This window comes from Elephas maximus, chromosome 21, assembly GCF_024166365.1.
Source record: "Elephas maximus indicus isolate mEleMax1 chromosome 21, mEleMax1 primary haplotype, whole genome shotgun sequence".
Lineage (NCBI taxonomy): Eukaryota > Metazoa > Chordata > Mammalia > Proboscidea > Elephantidae > Elephas > Elephas maximus.
This window is the reverse complement of record NC_064839.1, coordinates 33776439-33801317: the sequence shown is the minus strand read 5'-3', so window position 1 is coordinate 33801317 and position 24879 is coordinate 33776439. Positions and strand designations below refer to the sequence as shown.

The 24879-nt window shown below is 56.1% G+C and overlaps 2 protein-coding genes across 6 annotated transcripts; both read left to right on the top strand.

The window, feature by feature from the left end:
* Window positions 1-922: 922 nt before the first annotated feature.
* Window positions 923-20056, top strand: ZDHHC1 (zinc finger DHHC-type containing 1). 2 transcript variants are annotated; one of them, XM_049864427.1, is made up of 12 exons: window positions 923-1209; window positions 6772-6818; window positions 8157-8399; window positions 12889-13064; window positions 14663-14764; window positions 15137-15261; window positions 15343-15501; window positions 15719-15831; window positions 18725-18807; window positions 19005-19098; window positions 19378-19456; window positions 19565-20056. In XM_049864427.1, exons 2-12 carry the CDS (start codon window positions 6810-6812, stop codon window positions 19846-19848), a joined length of 1467 nt encoding a protein of 488 aa, XP_049720384.1. In that variant the 5' UTR covers window positions 923-1209; window positions 6772-6809; the 3' UTR covers window positions 19849-20056. The 2 variants fall into 2 exon arrangements, with proteins under 2 accessions (XP_049720384.1, XP_049720386.1); XM_049864429.1 differs by having other exon boundaries at window positions 923-1447.
* A 778-nt stretch (window positions 20057-20834) lies between these two features.
* TPPP3 (tubulin polymerization promoting protein family member 3) lies at window positions 20835-24681 on the top strand. Of its 4 annotated transcripts, none has more exons than XM_049864430.1 (5): window positions 20835-20987; window positions 21172-21323; window positions 23552-23745; window positions 23860-24013; window positions 24130-24681. In XM_049864430.1, the coding sequence occupies exons 3-5, from the start codon at window positions 23558-23560 to the stop codon at window positions 24316-24318; spliced, it is 531 nt and encodes a 176-aa protein (XP_049720387.1). In that variant the 5' UTR covers window positions 20835-20987; window positions 21172-21323; window positions 23552-23557; the 3' UTR covers window positions 24319-24681. The 4 variants fall into 4 exon arrangements, with proteins under 4 accessions (XP_049720387.1, XP_049720390.1, XP_049720388.1 ...); XM_049864433.1 differs by having other exon boundaries at window positions 20893-20977; XM_049864431.1 differs by lacking the exon at window positions 21172-21323 and having other exon boundaries at window positions 20894-20977.
* The last annotated feature ends 198 nt before the right edge of the window (window positions 24682-24879 follow it).

Sequence of the window (24879 nt, the reverse complement as noted above, 5' to 3'; positions counted from 1 at the left end):
GAGGAAACAGGCACCTGTTTCCCTGGCATTCCCTGTAAGGGGTCAGGGCTTTAGTGAGCATGGCCCCACACACCCCAAGCCTGAAAGTCCTTGTGGACTGGGACAACAACCATAGCCTCAGTATCAGGGAAGACCCATGACCAAGATGGTGTCTCTTGGACATTTGTTGCTGCAGGAGCTCATGAGTCCTTAGAATGACCTGGGTAAGAGGAGCCCAATGGAGACCAAAACTGAATTCCCCACCAGCCTGGAAGTCTGGGTCTCACAGTAGGACTTATGTCAATTTAAAGAAAATAAAGAACTGGGATGTTTCAATCTTATACTTCGCACTTTATATTATGGGGTACTTGCTATTTATCTGTGTATTTATTTGTCTCAGCTGTTAACAGAAAGGTCGGCAGTTCAAACCCACCAGAGGTTTAGGCAGGAGAAAAGACCCGGCAATCTGCTCCCGTAAAGATTACTGCCTCGGAAACTCTATGGGGCAATTCTACTCTGTCCTATAAGGTCGCTATGAGTTGGAATTGATTGAAGGCACACAACATCTTCCCCTTAGACTGTAATCTCCCTAAAGGCAGGGATCTCGTGGGAGCCCCCCTCATGGTATGCCTAGTGCCCAGTACACAGAGGATCTCATTAAACTGTCCATAGTGACTGGGGGTCTCCCTGAGACCAGAAGTCTTAGGGGGAGAAACTAGGTGTGGCGGGGGGGCGCTTCGGGCAAGATAGGAGGCCCAGAAGACAAGCTGAGAGTCGGAAGTGAGGGAAAGTAGGTTTTCTCGGGGAGAGAGGGAGAGGAGAACCAGGCCGCCGAGGCGCCAAGGGGTCTTTGGCAAGCCCCGCCCCGAGCCGCGGTTCTGGCGCGAAGTGACGCAGCGCGGTTTGGCCGCTGTGGGGCGCCGTAGCCCGCGCCGTTGCCAGGGGAACCGGCCCAGCGCCGGACAAGGCCCAGTTAGCTTCGGCCGGGCCAGGCTGCATCGTCAGACCCCTCGAGCGGGAGCTGGAGAACTTGCCGGCCCAACCTCTGCCGTGGTGCCGCTCGCGATGGGGTCCCGCTTGGGGGCACACCGCCGCTGGCTCCCGGGGGCCGCCTCCGTCGCGAGGGTTTGAAGCGTGGCCGCCCGGGGGAGGGTGGACAGCCAGGCGCGGGGGCTGGATCGCTGGCTGACCTTGGCAGGGCCGATCTGGCTCGGCCGCCACCACGCGCAGGTGAGGATCCCCCGCCGAGTGTCTCACCTCCAAGTCCCGCCGAAGCCGGGCCTGGAACTGCCGGGGGTCACGGCTACTGCCTCCCGGCCGGGCTCTAAACTCAGCTTGGCCTGGAGCCCGTGCGGCCAGGCAGAGCGCTAGGCTTCGTGCCATCATTCATCAAGTTCACAGGTCTACATGGAGCGCCTACTGTGCCAAGCCCTGTGCCAAAAGCGGGGCCACGGAGGACTCCAAACAGGTGCGGCCTGTCCTACAGATCCCATAGCGTATGGGGGGTAAAGCAGAAGCCAGATACATGACTTCAGTGCTTGCAAGCTGGGTTAAGTGTCCCAGTGATGAACTGGAGGGGCATAATAGGGAGAGTCTGCCTTAAAAGGTAACCTTTAAGCTAAGACCTGAAGATTCTAAAGGAGCCAGTAATGTGATCAGGGGAAGGGTGTTTCTGGAAGAGGGAAAAGCAAATGCAAAGGTCTAGAGGCAGCAAAGTGCCATTATGGAAGGGACTTGAAGGTTATGGTGGGGGTTTCACCTTAACCTCCTATGACAAGGAAACCATTGAAGAGTTTTGATGAGGTTCAAGTTTTGACAAGCTCAGGTCACAATGGCTGCTGTGGGCCATCCTAATTTTGGCAGTCTAGCTGTGCCCCTGGTGGCATAGTGGTTAAGTACTACAGCTGCCAACCTAGAGGTTGGCCATTCAAATCCGCCAGGCACTCCTTGGAAAATCTGTGGGACAGTTCTTCTCTGTCCTATAGGATCGCTATAAGTCGGAATCGACGCGACGGCAGTGGGTTTTGGGGTTTAGCTGTGCCCCTATGGGGGCAGTGGTGGTTCAGTGGTAGAATTCTTACTTTCCATGCAGGAGACCCAGGTTCGATTACCAGCCAGTGAACTTCATGCTCAGTCACTACCTGCCTGTCAGTGGAGGCTTGCCTGCTACTCTGATGCTGAACAGGTCACAGTGGAACTTCCAGACTTAGACTAGAGAGAAAGGCCTATTCGCCTGCTTGTGAAAATCAACCAGTGAAAACGCTATGGATCACAGTGGTCCAATCTGCAGTCTAATCACAGGGATGATGCAGGACTGGGCAGTGTTTTGTTCTGTTGTGCGTGGGATTGCCATGCCACAGAAGCCAACAACAACAGCAGCTGTGCCTCCTAGAGGAACTTATCTGGTCTCACTGAGCCTCAGTGTCCTTATCTGTGAAAGGGGATAATGATAGGACCTACCCTGTAGCTGGTATGAGTGAATAAACTAGTTCTGTCAAAGCACTTAGGGCAGTGCCTGGCTCAGAGGAAGTGCCCTCCAAATGCTAGTGATGGTTATGATTATCACAGGAGCACTGTAGGGGAGCAGTGGCGGAGGATTGGCATTGCAAATGGTTAAGAAGTGGCTCAACTTCCCCTCCTGGAGGAGAGCTAGGCTCAGAGATGGGTCGGGGTGGTCCCTGCTTTTGTGGAACATGTGGTTCGTTGTGGGAGACTGGTTAGTAAACAGATAATCACCAGATGTGATAAAAGCCACAGTGGTACTTAATTGGCCAGTTTTTTTGTTTTGTTTTGATTTTTGTTTTTCTTACTTTGTTCTGTCACAACTATTTTTTTAATGACTGTTTCTTGGTGGGTGTTCCCCAAGGCTTGCACCTACAATCATGTGAGTTGATTTCCTGTTTAAAATCAACAACCCTTGCCTCCCTTCATTGGCCTTGATCCTGCTCCATGTTGCTCCCTCCTCCTTGCCCTCTTTCCTTGGCCCAACTTAGATCCGAAACAGTTTGCAGTGGTTGCTTCAGGAGGAGAATGGCTCAGAAAATGTTTGCAGACCACGTTAACTCATTGGGCAGATCTGCTGCAAAAGGCCTCTTTAAATTGTTGAAAAGCAAAGCTGTCACCTTGAGAACTAAGATTTACCTGACCCAAGCCGTAGTATTTTCATGTACTTCATATGCATGTGAAAGCTGGACAATGAATAAGGAAGTCCAAAGAAGAATCGATGCCTTTGAATTATGGCGTTGGTGAAGAATATTGAATATATCGTAGACTGCCAGAAGAACAAACAAATCTGTCTTAGAAGTACAGCCAGGATGCTCCCTAGAAGCAAGAATGGCAAGACTTCGTCTCACGTACTTTGGACATGTTATCGGAAGGGACCAGTCCCTGGAGAGGGACATCTACTTGGTAAAGTAGAGGGTCAGCAAAAAAGAGGAAGACCTTCAATGAGACAGATTGACACAGTGACTGCAACAATGGGCTCAAACATATCACAGCAACAATTGTGAGGGTGTTGCAGGACCAGGGAGTGTTTCATTCTGTTGCATATAGGGTCACTGAGTTGAAACGGACTCGAAAGCATCTAACAACAACAACATCCATTGAAAATGACTCACACGGCAGCCACAAATCCTCTAGCAGAAAGAAAAGACGGTTGGTAACAAAACCTTCCTCGGAGTGTACTTTCCCTTCAAGTTCTATGAGATATTGGGAGCTCAACGGGTCTTGGCCGAGGCCTGGCACCTCCTCTGTGCTGTCTGGTTGTCTGGTTCCAGCTTTGACAAGACCTGCAGCAGCTTGTAGGGAGTTCTGTGACTCTTCCTCGTAGCCCTGTAGCTGAGCAACCCAGAATTGCTTTCAAGAGTGCGAGAGTATTTAACTGAAACGGAGCACTCTTGTTACCTGGTTGTTAGGCACGGAGTTCCTTGTTTGGTGCCGTGCAGGGCACATGGCAGCCCAGTGGGGCCAGGAGGGCAAGAGGCGATACCCTTTAGTTATTATTTGACTTCAGGTTTTTTCAAAAGCAGTGCATGCACGTAGTAAAAAAAAATTCAAACAGTACCAAGGAATACACAGTAAAAAGCCAGTCTCTGCCTCACCTCCAGCCCTCGGTCTGCTAGCTCTCTTTCCATAAGGCTACTCCTCTGTCTGGTCCTGTGCACAGCCTTCCGGAGAGAATCTGTGCGTCTAGGAATCTAGATGTTTCTATGTCCCCCTCCATTCTTACTCAGTAGCTCATTCAACAACTATCCTACGCCTCACTTTTTCGCTTAACCCTGTATCAAAGGTCATTTCAGATCTCATTGTTACTGACGCTGCATAGCATTCTCTTCTGTGGGTGTGCCATAGTTCGTTTAGATAGTTTTTGGACTTTTATTACTACAGGCAACACTGTAATAAATCTTTGTGTCCTTTATGAGCATGCATATAGAAGAAATACCGGACATGGAATATCTGGCCCAAAGGGCATATGTGTCCTAAAGTTTGGTGGACATTTCCAAGTTGACTTCCAGCTAACTTTTTTGAAAGATGAGAAGAGGAGAGTCTCAAAGAGGTGGTGTATGAAGTTGGCCTGGGTTTCCTCAATGTGTGAGCAGCACAACAGGAGGGACCCAAAGAGGTGATGTATGAAGTTGGCCTGGGGTTCCTCAGCTGTGCAGAAGCCACCAGGCAGGCTCTGTCTCCAGGCCCAGCCCTCTTCTCTGGCTCCAACTTGCCTCTCCTGGTTGGTCGGTCAGGGCTCCCTGGCACTCTGAGCCCTTGCTTCATCCCTGTCACCTTCTCCTCTGACTCCATCTCTCTCCCACCCCAGTTCCCCAGCCTCGCCCCACAAACTGTCTTCGGTGATTGAGTTGAACATTTCCTGAAATCCTCAGACTTCTTGTGGGAATCTAGGGATGCCCGCAGTCTCTCCAGGGTTTGGACTTTTTCACCTCAACAAGCATAGGGCTGCTGGGCTGCTGCCCTCCCAGGACCACTCCTGCTGTGATGTCACCTCCCCCACACACTTTCCCCTCTTGCTAATGCCCTCCTCTCCACTGTGGTGAGAAAGCTTTCTACAACACCCACCACCATTGTGTCCTGCCCTGCCTTAGACTTCTGTTGACTCACGGTCGCTCTTTCCTGGAGCTGGAAAAGGCCCATGTGATCCGATGCCTGCAGACCCTCCAGGCTTCTCTTTCATTGCTCCCTGCCCCCTCCACACATACAAACCCATCCCCCTGTGTTCTGGTCACAGTGAATGACCAACCCTGTGGGGGCTGCCAGAATATCTGCTCATCCATGGTCCTGGTTTTGTTGGTGTCTGTCAGGTCCCAGAAAGGAAGTGCCCTCTGCACACACAGGGGACTGGGCCCCAACAAGTGCTGAATGGGCCCAGGTGTAAGAGCCCAAGCTGGCCGCACTGTTGGAGAACAGAACCACATGCCCTCCAATCTGGTCTCCGGGAGAAGTGCTGAGAGGGGAGGGGCAGCCAGAGGCATCCCTGGGCCTGGTGACAGTGCTTGGTCCCATCTGTGGGCCTTGGGTCCCATCTTGGATCCTCTCCCACCTCCCCAGGCCTTTTAATCAAAATCTTTCGGGCCAAAAGAGCTTGTGGCCACCAACTCTATAAGAGAAGATGTCATCAGTTGTTAAGAGTTGGCTGGAGCTGGCTGTTGGGGCAGGCGGTGTGCCTCCTGGCCAGCTTGGAGTGTCTGTTCTGGAGCGCTGCCACTACTCGAGGGAGTTCTGGGATAGCACTGTCCCCACCTCCACAGCCTCGGACAGGTAGGGCCTCTGGGCTGAGGATGCCCTGATTTGGAGTGAGAGCCGCCCCCTGAGGCTGTTTGTGGCAGGACCTGAGTCCATGGATCTCTTCAAAGTGGTTGCCCTGGAGCTGGTGTCACTGGAGGGCTGCTGTGCAAACCACAGGGATTTGCCCAGAGTGGAGTGACCCAGCTCAACTATTCACAAGGCTTGACCTGGATAACCTTTGACTGTTTCCAAAAATTAAGGCCACTCTCAAAGGACAAAGATTTGCTACCTCTGGGGACATTCAAAAGAAAATGATGCCAGCTTTTTGATCACCTTTGTCGCCTTTGATCAGTGGCAAGTTTAGAATAATGATCCAGTGGCCCCGCTCTTAAGGCACTGCATTCCCTCTGGGCCACGGACTTAAAAGAGCAATTCTAACCGACATCGTTACTTCGGACTTATACCTCGTAGAATATCCAGGTGCAGTGGGCTCGGACTAGAGAAAGGAGGAGGAACCAGAGAGCTATTTTAAAGGTACTTATAACTTCTGCCACTTAGTGACCACTTGTGTGTCCGTCAGGGCTTTTCCTATACAGCCATAGCTAGGCATCCCACCCCGTTTTCAGATAAGGAAACTCAGGCTCTGAGATGAGGTGGGTCACAAAGACATACAGCCCGTAAGTGCAAAGCCAGGAGTTGAACCTCCAAAGCAGGGCCTCTTTTTCCACCTTTTGCTGCTGCCTATTGAAGACAAGGCAAGTGACCAAAGGAGTCCACTTGGGTCCTGGGTGAAAACTAAGATCACTCCATTTAACTTTGAGGTGAGGCTACTCAGAGGTGACTACAGATGTGCCCGGCTTGGCTTTTCAGGAGGCTCTGAGCCCTGGGTGGGATGAAGGGCAGACTGCCTAAGTGTGACCGTTCAGGTCTTAGCCAGTCAGGGGGCGGCTTGTGGAATAGGGGCAGGGGTGGAAGGACTGAAGGCAAGGTAGTGGGGGCCAGATGGCTTCAGGCTAGATGATTCCACATCCACACCCACATTTCCTTTTATTTCAGATGTTTTCAAGTCAGCAAACATTTACTGAGCATCTATTATGTACAAGGTACGGTTCTGGGTACTTGGCGGGGTGGGGTCGGGAGACAGGTGAATGAATCGCAGCACATTTGCTGCCATTGGGGCAAGCTGGGTTAACAGGGAGGCCAGCACGGGGCTGGCGCTGGGCTCCAAAGGCGATGGTGACTTGCTCAGTAAGAACTCAGCACAAGGGCCCCTTAAGTCTGCTTGGGGCATCAGGCAAGGCTTTCTGGATGAGGGACATTTATAGCAGGTCCTGAAGGTCAAGTCCCATTTTGTTGAGCTGAGAAGTGAGGAGAGCATTCCAGGCAGATTGCTGTAGTGGGGTCTGCCATACCCTTTTGGCTTAGTCCCCCCTTTCACAGGCATGGGCTCCTGAAAGGAGAGCCCAGCCACCAGGGTTTTGTCCGCAGCTCCTGACCATCCTGCCAAGAGCTCCTAGCTGGCCTATCTCCCTGAATGTGGCACTGCCTGCTTGGGCTATAGTCCCAGCTCAGGCCCAGGAGATCCTGGGGCGGGGATCTTTCTCCTGTAACAACAGGCCCACCCCTGCCTGCCATGCATGTAACTTTGGCCACCAGGCCAGCCCTTGGGCCGAAGGGTGGCAGGAACAGAGAGGTTTGGTGTTGTCTGGTGGGTAGGGCTCTGGCCACGACCTGGCTTCCCTGGGCTCCCTCAATTAGTCAAAGGGCACCAGCCCAGTGGTGACACCTTTCGGTTCTCGGTGCACCAGGCCCAGATTAATTTAGAGAAACATGGTCATTTGCTGGAGAGAACCGAAGAGGGACCCTCCCCTCCATCCAGTGTGCTGGCCCCTCCCAGCCAAGAAGCCTCAGGCAGCCCCTCTGATGCAGGGAGGAGATGGGTCAGGGTCTTTCAGTTCTAAAGGGACTGCTGAGGGCCAGAAGCCAGGTCCCCCTTCTCAGCAACCCACTTCCTGTTCCCTTACAGGGCAAGGGCCCTCTCTACAATTACAGTTGGGCCTCAGGACGGAAATGACTAATCCTAACAGAATCAGCTTGTGTTCTCATTGCTCTGGCCCAGCCTGATCTTGTTACCAGATGAGAACATGTCTTATTGAGTTTAATTTTGATGGCTGTGGAGACAGAGCACTTTGAGTAATGGACAGCCACACTGTGTCCTGAATAGCCCTGGAGGGCTGGAGACCATCACCCAGATAGCACCCTCCACCCCCTGCCCATCCACGTTGTGCTAGGATCCCAGGTGCCCCTGCAAAGTAGCTGGAGGATGGCTTCACACCCCACCCTGTTCCTCTGCTGCTGAAACCTGGCTGCAAGCATGGGGCCTGGGCTCTGGCCATGGCCTGCTCAGGCTAATGCTGTCCCTGCTCTTTCTCCCTCTGGAGATGAACATCTGCAACAAGCCCTCCAACAAGACGGCCCCGGAGAAGAGTGTGTGGACGGCATCTGCACAGGCCAGTGGACCCTCCCCGGAGCTGCAGGGCCAGCGGTCCCGCCGGAATGGGTGGAGTTGGCCCCCTCACCCGCTCCAGATTGTGGCCTGGCTGCTGTACCTCTTCTTCGCTGTGATTGGCTTTGGGATCCTGGTGCCCCTCCTGCCTCACCATTGGGTGCCTGCTGGCTATGCTGTATCCTTGGGAGAGTGTGGGGCTGACATAGGGAAGAGGGTGTGCTGGGTGGGCCGACACAGCCGAGGTCTTAAGCTGGGCTCAGAGCTCAGAGAGCAGGGTGGGGCAGGGCAGGGTGGGCCTGTCTCTGTCATGTGGACTAGCTGCTCACTCGCCTGGCTTCCAGCCCCCACCTGACCTCTCCACCCCTGCCCCTCCATGGGGTAAGTGGACAGACTGAAAGTCCCTTGGAGCATTTAAAGCCCCACATGGTTGTGACTCTCATCAACTGAGGTACCACCAGTGGTATTACAGAGGAAGAGAGCCTTAAAGCTGTCTTTGAGCTAATTGTATCCAGAGCTAAACAAAGAATCAATAAGGGAGTAATTATTCCATTTATGAAAGAATTTTTCACTTTTCAAAGAGAGTCACAGTAGAATTCTTTTACATAGTAAGTTTCTGGTACATTTAAAATGTGGTTCTATTTACGGACAGATTATTGTACTATGCCAGGACTGTTTGGGAGCACATTGATTTTGTATATCAGACCCTTTTAGAGTAAGGTTGCATGTGGCAAGAGGCTGGGATGGGGATGCCCTGGAGGCCTGGGAATAGTGGCAAATGTAGACTTCCCAGCCCTGGCCATGACCCCCAGGTGCAGAGAACTGGCCGCAAGGCCACGGGGTTGGGGAGTAGCAGATGGCTTTGAGTCCCTTGTCCAGAGGTGCCTATGAGAGTGTGCCCTGGTGAACGTGTACTTCATGGAGAAGATTCCCTGGAGAGGAGGACTAGGACCAGCTGTGGGTGGTTGGCAGGCATGAGCTTGAAAGGTTGGGGCATGGAGTCAGCATCTGAGCTTGGGGCCAACTCTCTAAGCCCCAGGCCTCAGCCTCCTCTGCCTGACAGGGAGGGTTCCTCCCTGTTCCTGGGGTGGGCACAAAAAGCACGTAAGGATGTGTGTCTGAGCCGGAATACATGAGCCATAAGGTGAGCACGCTTTCTTGGGGAGCAGTGGAGCTCTGGGCCAGTGGATTACAAGGGCAGATATGGAGAAGGCCCCTAGAGAGAGTTGTATTCATACACCACCAGTGTCACTGGTTCACTAGGACCTGGAGTTTTGTAATCAGCTCTGTCAGTGAAAAATTGGACTTGCCCTGAGGTGACTGACAGGCGTTAGTGCTTCCCTGATCTGGAAGGGGCACATCCCTCACTCAGGATTACCAGGGTTTCTGCTGTCAGGGCACCTGGGAAGCCAGGTTAATAACTTTGTGGTTTGCAGAGAGCAGGATCAGAGCAACTCACAGTAAATAAGAGTAGCATTTATTGTGTACTTCTAGGTGCCAGAGAGTTCCTCGGTAGTACAGATGGTTCACATGCTTGGCTGATAACTGAGAGGTTGGTGGTTAAAGTCTACCCAGAGGCCTAGCTATCTACAGAAGAAAGGCCTAGGTATCTGTTAAAAAAAAAAAAAAAAAAAAAAAAAACAACCACTGAAAACACTATGGAACACAGATCTACTCTGACACACATGAGGTTTCCATGAATTGACTTGATAGCAACTGGTTTGTTTTGTTTATAGGTGCCAGGCACTGAGGGCTGCTCAGGCAGCCTGAGTGAGGATGTGGGATGGCTCTGAGGGGTTTTGTCTTCCTTATTCAGTGTCCATCTGCTTTGGGCAGTGTAGAGGCTCCCAGAGCCCCTGGTCTGGCACCCCATTTCCAGGTCTGTACAGTTCTCCTTCCTTCCATTAAAGCCTTCATCTTTCTGCAGACACCCGCAGACCCCTAAGGGATGAGGCTGGGTAGTGGTGTGTACCAGGTACCCACCTGGAACTATCCAGGGTGCTAAAGATGAAAAGATGAGTAAGGCACACCTCAGCCTAGGCTGCTCAGCCTCCAGCCAGGGAAAAACTTGTGGTTTGGAGACCACAAGTAAAGACCATGCGGTAAATATGGGATAGAGGCTCATACAGCAGGTGGGGTGCAGGAGGAGGGCCACGCATACAACATGACTACGTGCCCAGCTGCACCCCTGCCTGCTCCCAGCTCCCGTTTCCTGTAGTCAGTGCTCAGGTCACCGTGGGCTCACTCCTCCCTCTCCTGCATTTCCTGTATCCAGTCATCCAGTCTGATGGCTTAGCTAGTATCCTGAATGGCTAGGGAATTGGCCCCACTTTTCTCTCCACTACCCAGTGTCTCTCTCACCTAGATGACCATTTAGTTTCCAAACAGTTCTCCCTGCAAACACTCTCATCCCCTGCCCATCCATTTGCGCCACTGCAGCCAGAGTGATCTTTCAGAAACACATGTTTGATCACGTGTTCCCCAGCTTAAAGCCCTCTAAGAGGTTCCTCCTGCCTTAAGGAATGAGGTTCAAGGTCCTTACATGGCCTTCAAAGTCCTGCACATTCAGGTCTCAGCCTGCCTCCCCAACCTCTTGCATTATTTCCTCTGTTCTCTGTATTTTGACAGTGGTTGGTCTTTGCCTGGAAACCCCTCACCTTTGTCCCCACCCCTAACCCCCAGCTAAGTCAGAGGCCAAGAACTGGCAGCCCACGCGTCAGTGTGGCCTGCAGATTTTTTTTTTTTTAATCGAAGGATGACTTAACACACAACTTTTAAGTTCTCCTTCCACAGGTTCATTTTAAAATTCTTTATTTCCTTGTCAACACTTAAAAATTGGGAGATCTCACCTCAAAATCTAGGTTTTTGGTTTCTTTTTAAAAGCCAGACCTTGGTGACAGGGGCCCTCATTCTTGCACGGCATCCATGAGCTGGAGCCATGTGTCAGCCGCCTCCTGGTTGGGGACCTGGCTGCTCCTGGCAGCCACAACGAAGCCCCTTTCCTCTTTACATTGCCTGCCAGGTCCCTGCTATTCATTCCTTCTCCAGATCTCAGTTAAGATGACACACTTCCTCAGGGAAGCCTTCCAGACCCCGTCAGACTAGCCAAGGCCGCCCAGCTCCTAACTTGTGTAGTCCCATGAGCTCTCTTCACTGGAGTACCTGTTATTTGGTTAGAGTCTGTGTTTTCTAACAGGCTGTAGGCCCTTTGGGCCTAAGGACCAAGTCTTTCTTGCTCCTGCTACATCCCTCAGTCAGTGCCTGGCACAGAGAAAGACCTCAGGAAACAGTTGAATGAATGAATCACGGGGTGGGGTGGGGTGGGAAAAGTGTTGGGGCAGGCAGGAAACTGACTGTCAGCACAAACAGTTTGTCTGAAGAGAGGCTGAAATGGCGAGAAGCAGTAGTTGGTGAGACCAGAGAGGCTTGGGAAGAACCGCAGCAAAAAGAATCTTGGCATTAAGCTGAAGAGTGAACTTTAACTTGAGAGATATTGAGAGGCATCGAAGGAGTTTATGCAGGGAGGCCCTTAAGTTTTTAAAAGATTATCTAGGAGCCATGTGAAGGTCAGCCAGACAGGAGGGACAGATTCGGGAGACCGTGGGGTCACCCAGGCAGGGTGTAAAGGCCTGAGCCATTGCATTGGCTGTAGGGATAGAAAGGTCAGTGGTGGGCCACGGGGGTTCTCTGTCAGCTGTGGTAGGGCAGAGCCTGGCTCATGCAGACATGCAGGAGAATTTGGCAGCTGGGAGTTGGAGAAGGAAGAGAGGAAAGGGGTTGGATGATGGATGGAGGATGAATGATGGAGGGATAATGGATGATAGAAGAATGATGGCCTGGCTGGCAACAGGATGATGGAGTATCATGGACAGATGGATGGATGGGTGGGTGGATGGGTGGATGGGTGGGTGGGTAAGTGCATGGATGGATGGATGGATGGATGGATGGTGGAACCTGTTAGTGGGTTTTTACATATTCAGACTTTACTGCAAGTTGTCAACATACTTGTCTCCAGTGTTTGGTCCAATCATTGAGCAGATAAGGCCTGGAAGAGCTGCATTTCAGCTCCAGAAATTAGCCATACTGCACCTGGCCAGGCACTGAACGTGTCAGGCCATCTCAGATACTGAACCCAAGGCTCCAAATGCCTGAACTCCAGGTGAGGGAGGCAGCAGGTGTGTGAGCCTCTGCAGGTGATTCTCAATCTGACCCAGCTCCTGAGAGGGATGGAGTTTCCCTTTTCGAGCTGACTTCCTGTAAAAGAACTTAAACTTTGGGTCCCTGAGCCTTAGGAGATGATTTCTTCAAGTCTCACTTCAACATTTAGAATCTGAAAGCAGATGAGCCAGGGCCTGAGCCAGACCCAGAGCAGTGAGGCCAGGGTCCTGTGTTCAGGCCTCTCAGAGGCAGGCAGACAGGCAGGCAGGCAGGCGGGCAGGCAGGCAGTTCTGGCACATGAGTTCCATTACCAGATAGCCCCTGTCCTCTTTCATCTTGGGCATGGATCTGATGGGGTGGGTCTTGGCTGGAGGTAAGAGACGGCACAGGGGTAGAGGAGAGAACTACTTATGGAAGGTGGAGTGGAGAGTAGTTCTTGGGCCATGGGAAGTGGGTGTGGGGCTCCCAGCTGGCAGAGTGTGGAGAGAGTCTTTAACCTGATGGGCTAGTGCATGGGCGCCATCTTTGCCGGCCACCTTGTGGTACACCTGACTGCTGTCTCCATCGATCCAGCAGATGCCAACGTGCGGGACAAGAGCTACACAGGGCCCCTGCCGGTCTTCAACCGTAGCCAGCACGCACACGTCATTGAAGACCTGCACTGCAACCTGTGTGATGTGGACGTGTGAGTGCACGTGGACTGGGGGGTGTGCAGACAGTGAGCGTGCCTGGGGATCACAGCTGGGGCTCAGATCTGGATGCCTCAGAACCCTCGTGTTTTACATAGTCAAGAATCTTGATAGAGTGGCAGAGAATCGGTGGGTCCCTGAGAAGGTGATTGGAAATGAAGATGAGGAGTAGTGTTTCCAACAAAGTTAAAGTAGGAAACATTCGGCACTGCTACATACATTTCTAATGACTAACTGCCAGTGACATGTCTCTTCCCCTCCCCACGCCCCACCCCCTGCATCTCTTACAAGCATCCCCAGATAGGGTGGGAGGCAGGTTAATGCTTGAGTTCTCACTATGTGCTTAAGCAGTTAGGTACAACCACCCTGCAAGGTGGGTAGCATCTTTCTCACTTCCCAGAAAGGCTGAGAGGCCTGCCTGGAGTCACACAGCTACTGAGTAGCAGAGTCAGGTTCACAGCCCAGCCTGCCTGGCCTCCAAACCAATACTGTTATCCTCGTTTACCCTTGTGAAGTCTGAGGCCCAGAGAGGCCAAGTGACTTGCTCCAGGTCACACAGCTAGTGGGAAGAGGAATTAGAATGTACAGAGTCCATACACACCCCTTTGGCTGGTCCAGACTACCTCCCTAGATCCCTTCCTGACTCCTGGAGTTTCCCTGCCTTCCAGCTTCAGAAAGAGGATTGGGAATGGGGGTGTGGGCCAAGGCTGGTCCCACACTTCTAATCCAAAGACCCAGTCAGCTTATTAAGGGGGTCTGTCCACAGCAAAGAGTAAGAGCATCAGACCATCTGTTCATTCACTAGGCGTCAGTCAGCACGCTGTCCTGAGTGGCTGCTCTGGGAGTTGCTGCCCATTCCAGGGCTCCGGGTCCCAGCCCATTCTGGGGGAGAGGTTAATGCCCACTCTTCCACACTCCCTTGGGCCTTCCCTGAGTATCCCCCAGGGTGGAAGACTCTCACCTGACTTCTTAATGTGGCCTCCACCTCATCTGGCCCCCTGCACTAAGCTGCCCTGAAACTTCCATCCAGATGTCAGCTTGCTCCCTTTGGATTAGACCAGAGAGAGGGTTTCTGGAAAAAATGCCAATAAAGTGCCCATGGAATGGCAGGAAAGCAAGGGCCCCAAAAATGGCCATGTCAGAAAGAGCTGTGTAGGCCCGTGTTCCCTCAGCCTGGCTCTCCTCCCTGGCCCCGGACCGGCATCATCTCCTGGTTTGGCACAGGGGCCTTGCTTGGAAAGGAAGCCCCTTTTCTGTTTCACTGCCCTCACTACCACCACCCGGGTGCGCAGCCCCAGGGCAGGGCAGCGTAATGCCCCTCAACACCCTCCTTCTGCCCCTGTGGTCCCTTGGGAACACATCCAGTCCTCAGCCCTTCGGAAACGGCGCCGCCTCCAGGTGCCTCACCCCGCAGTGCCACCAGAGGGGGCGCGCGCTCCAGGTCGCCGCGCTCCGCGGTCGGGCGGCTGCTCCTGGTGGTTACCCTGCGCCAGGCCCTGCGCCGCCTTCAGGCTGTGGACCCCCGCCGCCCCAGCTTCAGGGCAAGGAAGGGCAGGGCGAGCCCACCGACCGCGCTGTGCCCCTCCCCCCGCAGGAGCGCTCGCTCCAAACATTGCAGCGCCTGCAACAAGTGTGTGTGCGGCTTCGACCACCACTGCAAGTGGCTCAACAACTGCGTGGGCGAGAGGAATTACCGGTGAGAGCCGGCGGATGCACGGGTGCCTGGGGACGTGCAGGTCTGAGTGCGTGAGCCAAGACCCTTGTCGCCAGCGGATAAAGGGTGGGGGCGCATCCGCGTGTGCTGGTCTGAGAGAGATGCTCCTAATAGTGCCAGCTGGGATGGCCAAGGTGGGTTTGAGGTCTTCCACCTTGATGACCCGGGGAAAGGCGGGTAGCCTGATGGAGTGGCCATCCATCCTCAGCTTTGCCCCTTGCCTTTGGCTTTCTAAAGACCTGGGGCCGTGGGGTTAGAAGCCTGCTCCCCAGCCCAGCATGGGTCCCTCTGAGCCCTGGGCCCTTAGCAAGCTGGAGCACCAGGGTGCTGACAGCTGCCCACTGCTGGGCCCAGGCTTTTTCTACACAGTGTAGCTTCAGCCTTGTTGGGTGTCCTGCTCCTCGTGTTGGTGGCCACCTATGTCTTTGTCGAGTTCTTTATCAACCCCATGCGGCTGCGCACCAACCGCCACTTTGAAGGTCAGTCAGAGCCCCCCTGCCCCAGGCCTGTCCTGGTCACAGGTCCCAGAGTTGGCTGAGCAGTCTTCGTGTGCCCTGCAGTCCTGAAGAATCACACAGATGTATGGTTTGTGTTCCTGCCCGCGGCCCCGGTGGAGACTCAGGCTCCGGCCATCCTGGCCCTGGCTGCCCTTCTCATCCTTTTGGGCCTGCTTTCCACAGCCCTGCTTGGCCACCTGCTCTGCTTCCACATTTATCTCAGTAAGTGTCCCCACACACCTACCTTGTAGGGCCAGACTCCCTAGGCTGCAGGGAGCCCTGAAGCCCTGCCCTGCCCCTTTGCAGTGCTGGCTCTATGGTGACTAGTCTCACCTGGACATGGGGCAGTGGTTTCAGCCTGGGGCTGGGTGCCCTCCCTCCCCTTCTGAACTCTGGAGTCTCCACTGCACTGAGCCCTCTCCTCCTCCCCGACCCTCAGTGTGGCACAAACTCACCACCTATGAGTACATCGTGCAGCATCGCCCACCACAGGAGGCAAAGGGGGCCCACAGGGAGCTCGAGTCATGTCCCCCCAAGATGCGATCCATTCAGGTATAGAGGTGGTCCAGAGAGGGCTAAATGGGTGGGAGGTGGGCTCCAGGGGTGGGAGGGGTGGTTGGCCGTGCAGCAAGCAACTAATAGGAAGTCAGGGCAAAGGGAGGCAAGCCTGGACCAGCAACCAGGGTTGGGGCTGCTGTGGGGCAAGAGGGTGAAGACAAGCCTGGACTGAGCATGTGGGCAGAGCCGAGGGAGCCCTGCGTTTCCCTGACCCCATCCATGTACGTGGCCGTCCAGGCTCCAAGCATGTGCTGGAGGGTGCGGAATGTGGGAGCCCGGAAGCAGGCAGGTTGGGGCTGCAAGAGAAGAGAGAGGGATGGACCAGCAACTGGGCCAACAAGTGGCTGCCAGGATGGGGCCATCCATTCTTTCCACCCATGACCCTGACCTCTGATACCAATTACTCTAATGCTTAGAGCAGTCCATGAGGTATTGGTACAAAACCCATATTGCCGGTGAGCGTAGTGAGGCCTAGAAGCTGGGTCTCCACATTCTCAACCAGGAAGCTACTACCTCAACCCCCCAGCTCAGGCTTTGGCCCAGCCAGCCCAGCTGCTGATCAGCTCATTCTCATTCCCACGCCCCATGGCTTCCTGAGGTCAGCAGCTGGGGGTGGGGGTGGTCCAGTCCTTGGAGCCCCAGGGACTGGGAAGGCAGGGGGCCCAGGCAGGCCTTGTTGGCAAGGCTGAACCCTGGATCCTGAGTCTTCATGGCAACTGGACACAAACACAGGCTGGTGGGCGGGTTGGGGGAGGGCTGGGACCTAGCCTCTCCTGTTCTCATCACCAGGGCTTGACCTTGCCTGTGGGCCAAGCTGCCAGGCTAGAGTTCCTGTGCAGGCCTGTGGGCTGGGGAAGTGCAGACCCTGCCCCCCCTCCCCAACACAGGCTTGGGTACCAAGCCTGTGTTAACACAGTGGCAGACATCCTGTGGAGTGGGCATCCCCATGTCACAGAGGGGACTGAGGCTCAGAGAAGTAGGCAGGGGACTTTCTTGAGGCTTCATAGGCAGTGCCATTGAGGCAGAGCTGGCACTGGGATGCCCAGAAGGCTCTGTGGCCCTGCCCTGCACCAACTGCCTGGACTTCAGAGCTGGGTGTGCCAGCAGCAAGGGCATTTTATTTCTGCTCTTCTGTCCATCTGCGATGACCTGAGGGAAGCCTACCCAGAGGGTAGGAGGGGTGTGCCTTTCCCATTTTACAGAGAGAGAGCTAAGGCTGAGGTGCCATGGTACCACTCAGGAATGTGCACATTTTTGAAGGTCTCTAAGGGAGAATCCTAGGGACAGCTGTGCTGGGGAAAGGGTTGAGTGGGGACACGATGAAGATACACTCAGACTTCCCCGGCTGGGTAGGGCCTGACTCCTGTGCCATCCTGGCCCCTCAGGCTCTGTTCTGGGGCCAGCCTCTGCTGCCGCCCCCCCATACACACACACACTCTGCCCCACCCTTCCAGAGCCCAGGAGCTCCAGGGTAGGTGTGCCCTCCGTGCTGGGGGAAGACTAAGACGCAAGGGAGGATTACTCTAAGGTCCCAGGCCCTGTGACTGGCCTCTGGCCCTTCCTCTTTTTCAGAGCTCCATGCTCAGGCTGGCAATCCCACACCCCTCCCCAAAGAGCCAGGCAGGGCACGGGCTTGCTCAGGACCTCGGTCTCTGCACCTGTGCGGTCAGCCAGTGGCCGGCTGGGCTCTGTCCTCCACATACGGCCTCCTCCCTACCCCCACCCTAAGCAGGAATGCGGGAGGGGCCCCTCTGTGGAGCCGTTGCCCCCAAACATAGGCTTGTTTTAGAGACGCGTTGCCGCTACAATGTCCTCTCTGCACTAGTCAGGACGCCTCGGGCTCCATGGAAACGGTTGCCGCAGCGAGCGACAGCTGTCCCGGCGCACCTCCCCACAGCGTGCGGACCGTCGGGAGGGGCCGCTTGGCAGGGGTGGGCCTCGTCGTCCTGGCTCCGCCCTGCATCTTCCGCACAGCGCCCTTCCTTGGCTTGGTCCTTTACTGGCTTCTGTTTCCTCACCTGCAGCCCTTAGGGGTGTAGTTGGGACCCGTTCTGCCCGGGGGGTGCAGGCCTAGGCCGCTCTGCACTGACCGCCTAGACTTCGGGGCCAGATGTGCCAGCAGCAAGGGCATTTCACTTCTGCTCTTCTGTCCATTTGCAAATGACCTTAGGGAGGCCTACCCAGAGGGTGGGAGAGGCGTGCTTGTCCCATTTTACAGAGGGCTGAGACCTCAGGCTCCTTCCCTTACTGGGGCTGGGTCGGACGCCCCTAGAGTCGCTGTGAAGATAGCGATTTCACAAGACATAGCTCGCCCGTAAGCCTGCTCCGGATTCCCTACCACCTACGGCCTTCCCTTTAGGGGTAGGGGTGGGAGAGACCCGGGCACCCTCCCTCCCCCATACTAGCGTTCACCGTCTTTGAAGATGAAAGGGGTGCCCAGGCCTTAGCACCGCGGGAGCCGTCGGGCAGTGCACACAGTCTGGGGTGCGCAGCTCCCAGCCAGGGGAAAAATTCGGTTCAGAGTCTGGAGCTCTGGGAGGGGCCAGAAACAGGAGAAGGCAGCGCTGTGCCCCACTTCCTCACCTCCCACCTCTGCCCAACGCAGTTCTAGATAGGGAATATTATTAGTCCATGGGGCTGGAGGCTTCCTGGAGGAAGTGGGGTTTCACTAGATAAAAGGAGGACTGCGGGGACCGGTAAAGTCAGAAATGGGTATTTTGAGCCTCATCTTTCAAGCAGAGGGCTTTAGAAGTACAGCCCTAGTCCTCTGTGCCCAGACCTCCTTCAGAGGCCAGGGGGGTCGTACCAGGGACTGGGTGGGCTCAGGGCCCAGAAGGCCCTGGATGCACATGTGGCCTCCCGGCCTCCCTGACCCCCCCTTCACCAGGAGATGGAGTTCTACGTGCGGACTTTCAGCCATGTGCGTCGGGAGCCCCCTGGTCAGGCCAGGCCCACAGCAGCGAATGTCGAGTGAGTGTGGCCTGGGTCTCTCCCACTAGTGTGGCAGGGTCATCCACAGTGGGAAAGGGGGCGGTCCAAGAAATGGGTCTGGGTCCATCCCCTTTCTATCCGTCTGCTAGGGAGACAGGCTTGTGTGAGAACCTCCAGCAGGAAGGGGTTGGGGGGACCGCAGCAACTAGCTCTTACCCTCCGGCTTCCCCCCTCAGCCCCTCCCGGTTCTTTGCCACCCGCGGCCAAGAGGAGCCTGCCCCACCCTCCTCGCCCGAGGCTCTCGGGTTGCCCCCCCGGATCCGACCCCAGGTAGGAGCGACAGTGCTGAGCCCCCTGTCCAGATGGAGGGGGATGGGGAAGAAGCCTATATCCCGCCCAGCTCCGCTTCTTTTTGGCGATACGAGGTCCTGGGTAATGGTCGCCCCTCTGTCTCCGCAGAAAAAGAGGAAGCGGCCCCAGGTAGGAGCGACAGTGCTGAGCCCCCTGTCCAGATGGAGGGGGATGGGGAAGAAGCCTATATCCCGCCCAGCTCCGCTTCTTTTTGGCGATACGAGGTCCTGGGTAATGGTCGCCCCTCTGTCTCCGCAGAAAAAGAGGAAGCGGCGCGTGTATAAAGTGCCGACCTCTGGGACCCTGGACCCGACGCCCGCACGACCCAGGCTGCCGGGTGAGCGTCCCTTCCCGTCCAGATCCTGCTCTGGGAACTCCAAGGAGGGAAAGGTGGGGCCCCGAGGGGGTCGCAGCCCGGGTCTCACGTTGCCCTCGACCCCCGCAGGGTCCCGGGCTTCTGGCCACCGCTCCAGCTCTTCGTCGGATTCCGCGGGCGAGAGCCCGGTGCACGCCGCTGGCCCTGCGGACGCCTACCATTCGGCTTCGGCCGAGTCGGTGGACGAGATTCCGGTGGCGCAGACGCGTCTGGGTAGCGCGGCCCTGGCCACCCGCGGGGGCAGGGTCCGAGAGCCTGGGCTGGCACTGCAGGCGCGAGCGCTCGCGGTTTTCGTGAGCCCGAGCAGCGGCGAGCCCGGGGTGCGGGGCTGCCCGGAAACCGGCCTGGCCTAGCCCAGCCGAGAAGCAAGAGGGCCGAGGGGGAGCGGCCGGCCCGACTCTATGCAACAGCCCACCCTCGCGCACCGTGTGCACTTTAGGGGCCTCTAAGGCCGGCGGGCCCCCCCTCCTCCACTCAGCAATACCCACCCCACCGGCCATGATGCTCCAATAAATTTTTTTATGCTTTTGCGGACTAGTGCTTACTTTCTTATGGTGAATGCCACGGGCCCCCCGGGAACCGCACCGTCTCCGGCGGACCCTTGTACAATACCCAGGTTGTCATATGGCGGCGCACGAGGAATCGAGGCGCTCAGGTACAGGACTCTGGCTAGAAAAGGTCCTGGGTGGCTACCTGGAAGAGGCTATTTTTCTTGAAGATAGGATTTACTTTTGGAGAGGGGCAAGGGGGAAAGCAGGCTTTAGGCTCCAGAGGCAGCAGAAGCAGAGGGGTGGAAATGACGGAAAGGCGCCGACCCCGGAGGTCCAGGAGCTTTTCCGTGGCAGCGGGAATGCCTTCGGGTACTAGGACTCGGGCTAAAAATGCATAATTTGATTATTGTCCCTTCCCTGACTCCAATGCTCCGGACTCTCGACCCCACCCCGGAGAGCGCTGGACATGTCGCACGTTCAGCGGAGAACTGTTTTCTAGAGCCAGCTCTAGACCCGGGTCAGAGAGGGAAGGGACCTTCCCGCCCGCCCTCCTCCCAGTTTTCAACCGGCCTTTGGTTTGTTCGCCCTTGAGGTGGGGGCTGGTTTTGAACTTTGGGCTGAACCCAGGTCAGGGGGGCATCGGAAGACTTCCTCCCCAGTCGGGAGGGCACAGGAGCTGCCCCGGGGCCGCGGGACTAGGCTGCAGGAGCAGTCCGCCCGGGCGGAACCCGGAGCGCTCGGAGGGCGGGGGCTTGTGGGCGGGGCCAGCGTGACCTTGGTCACTCTCCCGCCGAGACAGCCCGGGGGTGGGACTCGCTATCTCTATGGAGACGGAGAAACAGGGGATAATACGGCGGAGCCGCCCGGGCTGCAGTCCCGCCCCAGAGCCGGCTGGGAGCAGAGCTGCGGAGCCGCCTGGTCTCCCGCGTCTGTGGGTCAGTTCTTGCGTCCTTCTGTCCATCCGAACGCGCACTGCAGGAGAAGACACGAGGTAGAGGCCGGTAGGAGACCCGGGCGCCGACCACTCTAACCAGTACCCTGCATGATAAGGGGGTGGGGAAGGAGCGGCCTGGGAGGGTCCCAACCCCGGTAATGCCGAGCCGGGGACGCCAGCTGAGAGGCCCTGCCCAGGCCTCAGCGTTCCCCCCAACCCCCACCCTCACCTCCTTGCCTGGCTGATTGAAGACTCCAGCTGTCTCGGCGGGAGCGAGCAGGTGGCTCCAGTCCATGGGCGTGGCCGCTTCATCCATGGCCTGCAGACCCCAACGACGGCCTGCGACCTGGCTCCATGTGATCAGCCCCAAGAGTACCAAGACTCCATCTTCCCACAGAGAGGAGTGAGCACTAGATGCAGGACCCTCCCAGTCCCCTGGGACATGCATCCTGTGTTCCTAAGCTCCTGGGACAAACCAAATGCTGGGCTCCGGGTCCCTGGTGGGAGGTTGCAGCACAGACAGGGAGGGGAGGGGAGTACAATGCAGACTGGGGTTGTGGTCCCACAGAGCTCACTGTACTGAAGGAGCTATGGGTGCTCATAAGCCCAGAAACAGCAATTTAGGGATGGGTGCATGTGGTCACTGGGGGAGGTGTTTTCAGTGTTGGGCCAGTGGTAGTGGAAGAGGAAGTAGCTGGGCAGGGCCCCAGGCAGGCCATAGGCACTGGGGGCTCTAGGATAAAAGGCAGAGATAGAAGATGGTTACTGAGGCATCTGCAGGGCAGGACTGAGGTGTGATTAGGGAGCTGCAGTGGAGGAAGTGGTGTGGGCAGGGGTGTTTCAACCCAGTGGATTTCAGCATGGTACCTGGGAGTCTGGAAATACAAGCCTGTGGGTGTGGTCGCCGGGGGCTTTATGCATGGCTGAGAGTGTGGTCAGAGAGTCTCAGCACAGGGCTGTGGGTGTTGACAAAGGGGGGTTTGTGAGGGTGTGCTCAGGGCTGCGGGTACGTGGAGATGGAGTGAGTTACCGAGACAATAGTTAGGGGTCCCAGTAAGGGCTACGGGTGTGCAGACAGGGCGTCTGTCATAGGGCTGTGGGGTGTGGCTGGAGGGTGCTGCAGGGCGGGGGCTGAGGGTGTGGTCAGGGAGGCCTCAGTACAAGGCTGCGGTATGAGGAGGAGAGTTTGCAGTACGGAGCTGAGGGTGCAGCCAGGGGACTGCAGTGGGCTGTGAGGGGGTATGGGGGCTGCGAGTATTACCGGGGGGCTTCAGGTCAGGTGTGGGGCAGATGTGGAGGGCATGGTCAGGGGCCCTTATTGACAGGGCTGTGGATGTGTGGATGGAGGAGGCTGCAGCATGGGCTAAGGGCTGTGGGGCTGTGGAGGGGGCACTTTAGTGCAGCACTCAGGGTGTGGTCAGAGGGCCTCAGTACCAGGTTAAGGGTGTGTCAGAGGATGCAAGTCGAGGGTGTGGAGGACCAGGGCTGAGGGCACGTGGGGGCAGTGCTGGGCTGTAGGAGTGCAGCCTGGCATGACGGTACTCAGGGTATGGTCAGGGGACCTCGACAAAGGCATGAACACTGGGGAAGTGTGCTTCAATGCAGGGCATAGGTGTGAGGACGACAGCGCCAAGGCATAGTACCACTCTCCAACATGCCTCTTGGGGGCTGGTAATTCTACAGGCCCCACCCAGGGTAGCCCCCCAATCTTCTACTCCTCCTAAACTCCACAGACCAGGAGGTTACAGCCCCAATGGGTGGCAAGGGGCCAGGAAGCCACGGTTGTGCCCCAGGCGCTGGGAGTGCTGGCTTGCCCCACCCCTGGGCCCCTGTTCCCCAGCCCAGCCTAGCCCAGCAGCACTGGGAGCTTCTCCCTGAGCTGCCCTGACACCATCCTGCCCTTAGCAACATTCTCCAAGCAGCACCACCCTCCCTTAGCAACTGTCTCCAGGCTTCACAAACTGTGGCCAGGCCAGCCCCAAGCTCCCGCTCCCCTCATGTTTTTGTTTAACAGCAAATAGTAACAAGGTCCCGGTTGGGCCAGCTGCACCTCTGCCTAGGGCACCCACCCCTGTCCAGGCTCTGGCTCCCTTTTCAGGCCTGGGTTGGGTCTTGCTGGGTCCTCATGACCTTACAGAGACACTGTCCTCAGTAAATACCTGCCTAACCAGCAGCCTGGCCCTGACCCAGTTTGGCATGGAGCTCCCTGAGAGGGGGAGCCCGCTCTGCCACCCTCACTTCCACCCAAGCAGGCCTTGTGCCAGGGCCAGACAAAGCCATGGCCCCAGCTGCTGCCCTCACAATCTTTCTGGACAGTATCACTCTGTTCCCAGCCTGGTGCGGGCATCATGATTTCATCTTCTAATCCTACTCAGAGCCAGGGCTGGCACTAAGCAACAGAACCTTTCCTTTTGGGGCTCTTCCCTCTTCCTAACCGCCTCTTAGTTAGGCTCTGGGGCCCAGGGCAACACTGCATGCTGGCCCCTCTCCCCAGGCCGCTCCAACTCTGAGGGTATGTAGCAGAAGTTCACACAACTCCATCTCTGCAGTAGAGACAGGAGTGTTCTGTGCCTTGGGGAGGGCAGGGAATGGGCAGCTTGGTTGGGAGGTGACCAAGGTGGGTCCCTACAGGGTGGCATGGCAGTGAGCACAGACATGGCTGGGCTGGAGGAGAGCTTCCGCAAGTTTGCCATCCATGGCGACCCCAAGGCCAGTGGGCATGAGATGAATGGCAAGAACTGGGCCAAGCTGTGCAAGGACTGCAAAGTGGCTGACGGGAAGGCCGTGACAGGGACCGATGTCGACATTGTCTTCTCTAAAGTCAAGTGAGCCGCAGGCAGCCCCTGCTTCTGATGTCCCCAGAAGGCAAGGAGTTGGGGGGCTGGAGCCAGGGAGGACATAGAGAAGGGGAAAACTCATAATGCCCATGCACCTGGCAGGGGGAAGTCAGCTCGGGTCATCAACTATGAAGAGTTCAAGAAGGCCCTAGAAGAGCTGGCCACCAAGCGATTCAAAGGAAAGAGCAAAGAGGAGGCCTTTGATGCCATCTGCCAACTGGTGGCAGGCAAGGAACCAGCCAACGTGGGTGTCACCGTAAGTGTTCTGCTGGTCTAGGGTGGTCACTGAGGGGGATGTGGGGAATCTCAGCTGGGGGTGGGGAGGGCAGGGCTCTCTCATCAGGTGCCCCTGGGGGAACTCTGTCCCAACAGAAAGCAAAAACAGGGGGTGCCGTGGAACGGCTGACTGACACCAGCAAGTATACAGGCTCCCATAAGGAGCGCTTCGACGAGAGCGGCAAGGGCAAGGGGATTGCTGGACGCCAGGACATCTTGGATGACAGTGGCTACGTGAGTGCCTACAAGAATGCAGGCACCTATGATGCTAAAGTGAAGAAGTGAGTCCTAAGAAGACCCCCCCAGCATGCCTGCCCCTGCCAGAGGCTCAGGCCTGGGCCTACGGGGCACGTGGAGCAAGAGAGCCGGTCCCCTACCTGCTGGACCAGCCACCCAGAGCTTCCTGCCCAGCCCCATGGGGCCAGCCCACCAGGCCTCTCGCCCAGACTGCTATGCGCCCTCTTCCTCCTTGTCCCCCTCCCGCATAACTTCTGTCCCTCTGGAGAGAGTCTGTGCCTGTAGCCTCACCACCCCAACCTAGCCCCAAGCATGGCTAACCCTTGCCTGCTTGACTTATATTTTAAGCTGCTGCTCTGGCCAAGTGCCTAATTCTTCCCCAGACCTCAATAAAGACACCTTTTGTACCAATGTGGCCTGATTGGGTATATGACAATGGGGGTAGGAGAGACCCCTAAGTAACAGCATCCCCTTGTCTCATACCCTGCTGATCTCTCTCTTCCACTGGCAGCCCTGCCTAGAAAAAAACACCCATCCCTTCCATTAGCACAGAGCCAGACTGCCCAGAGATGCTCCTTAGGGAACACAGAGCCTTTTAACTCAGCCCTG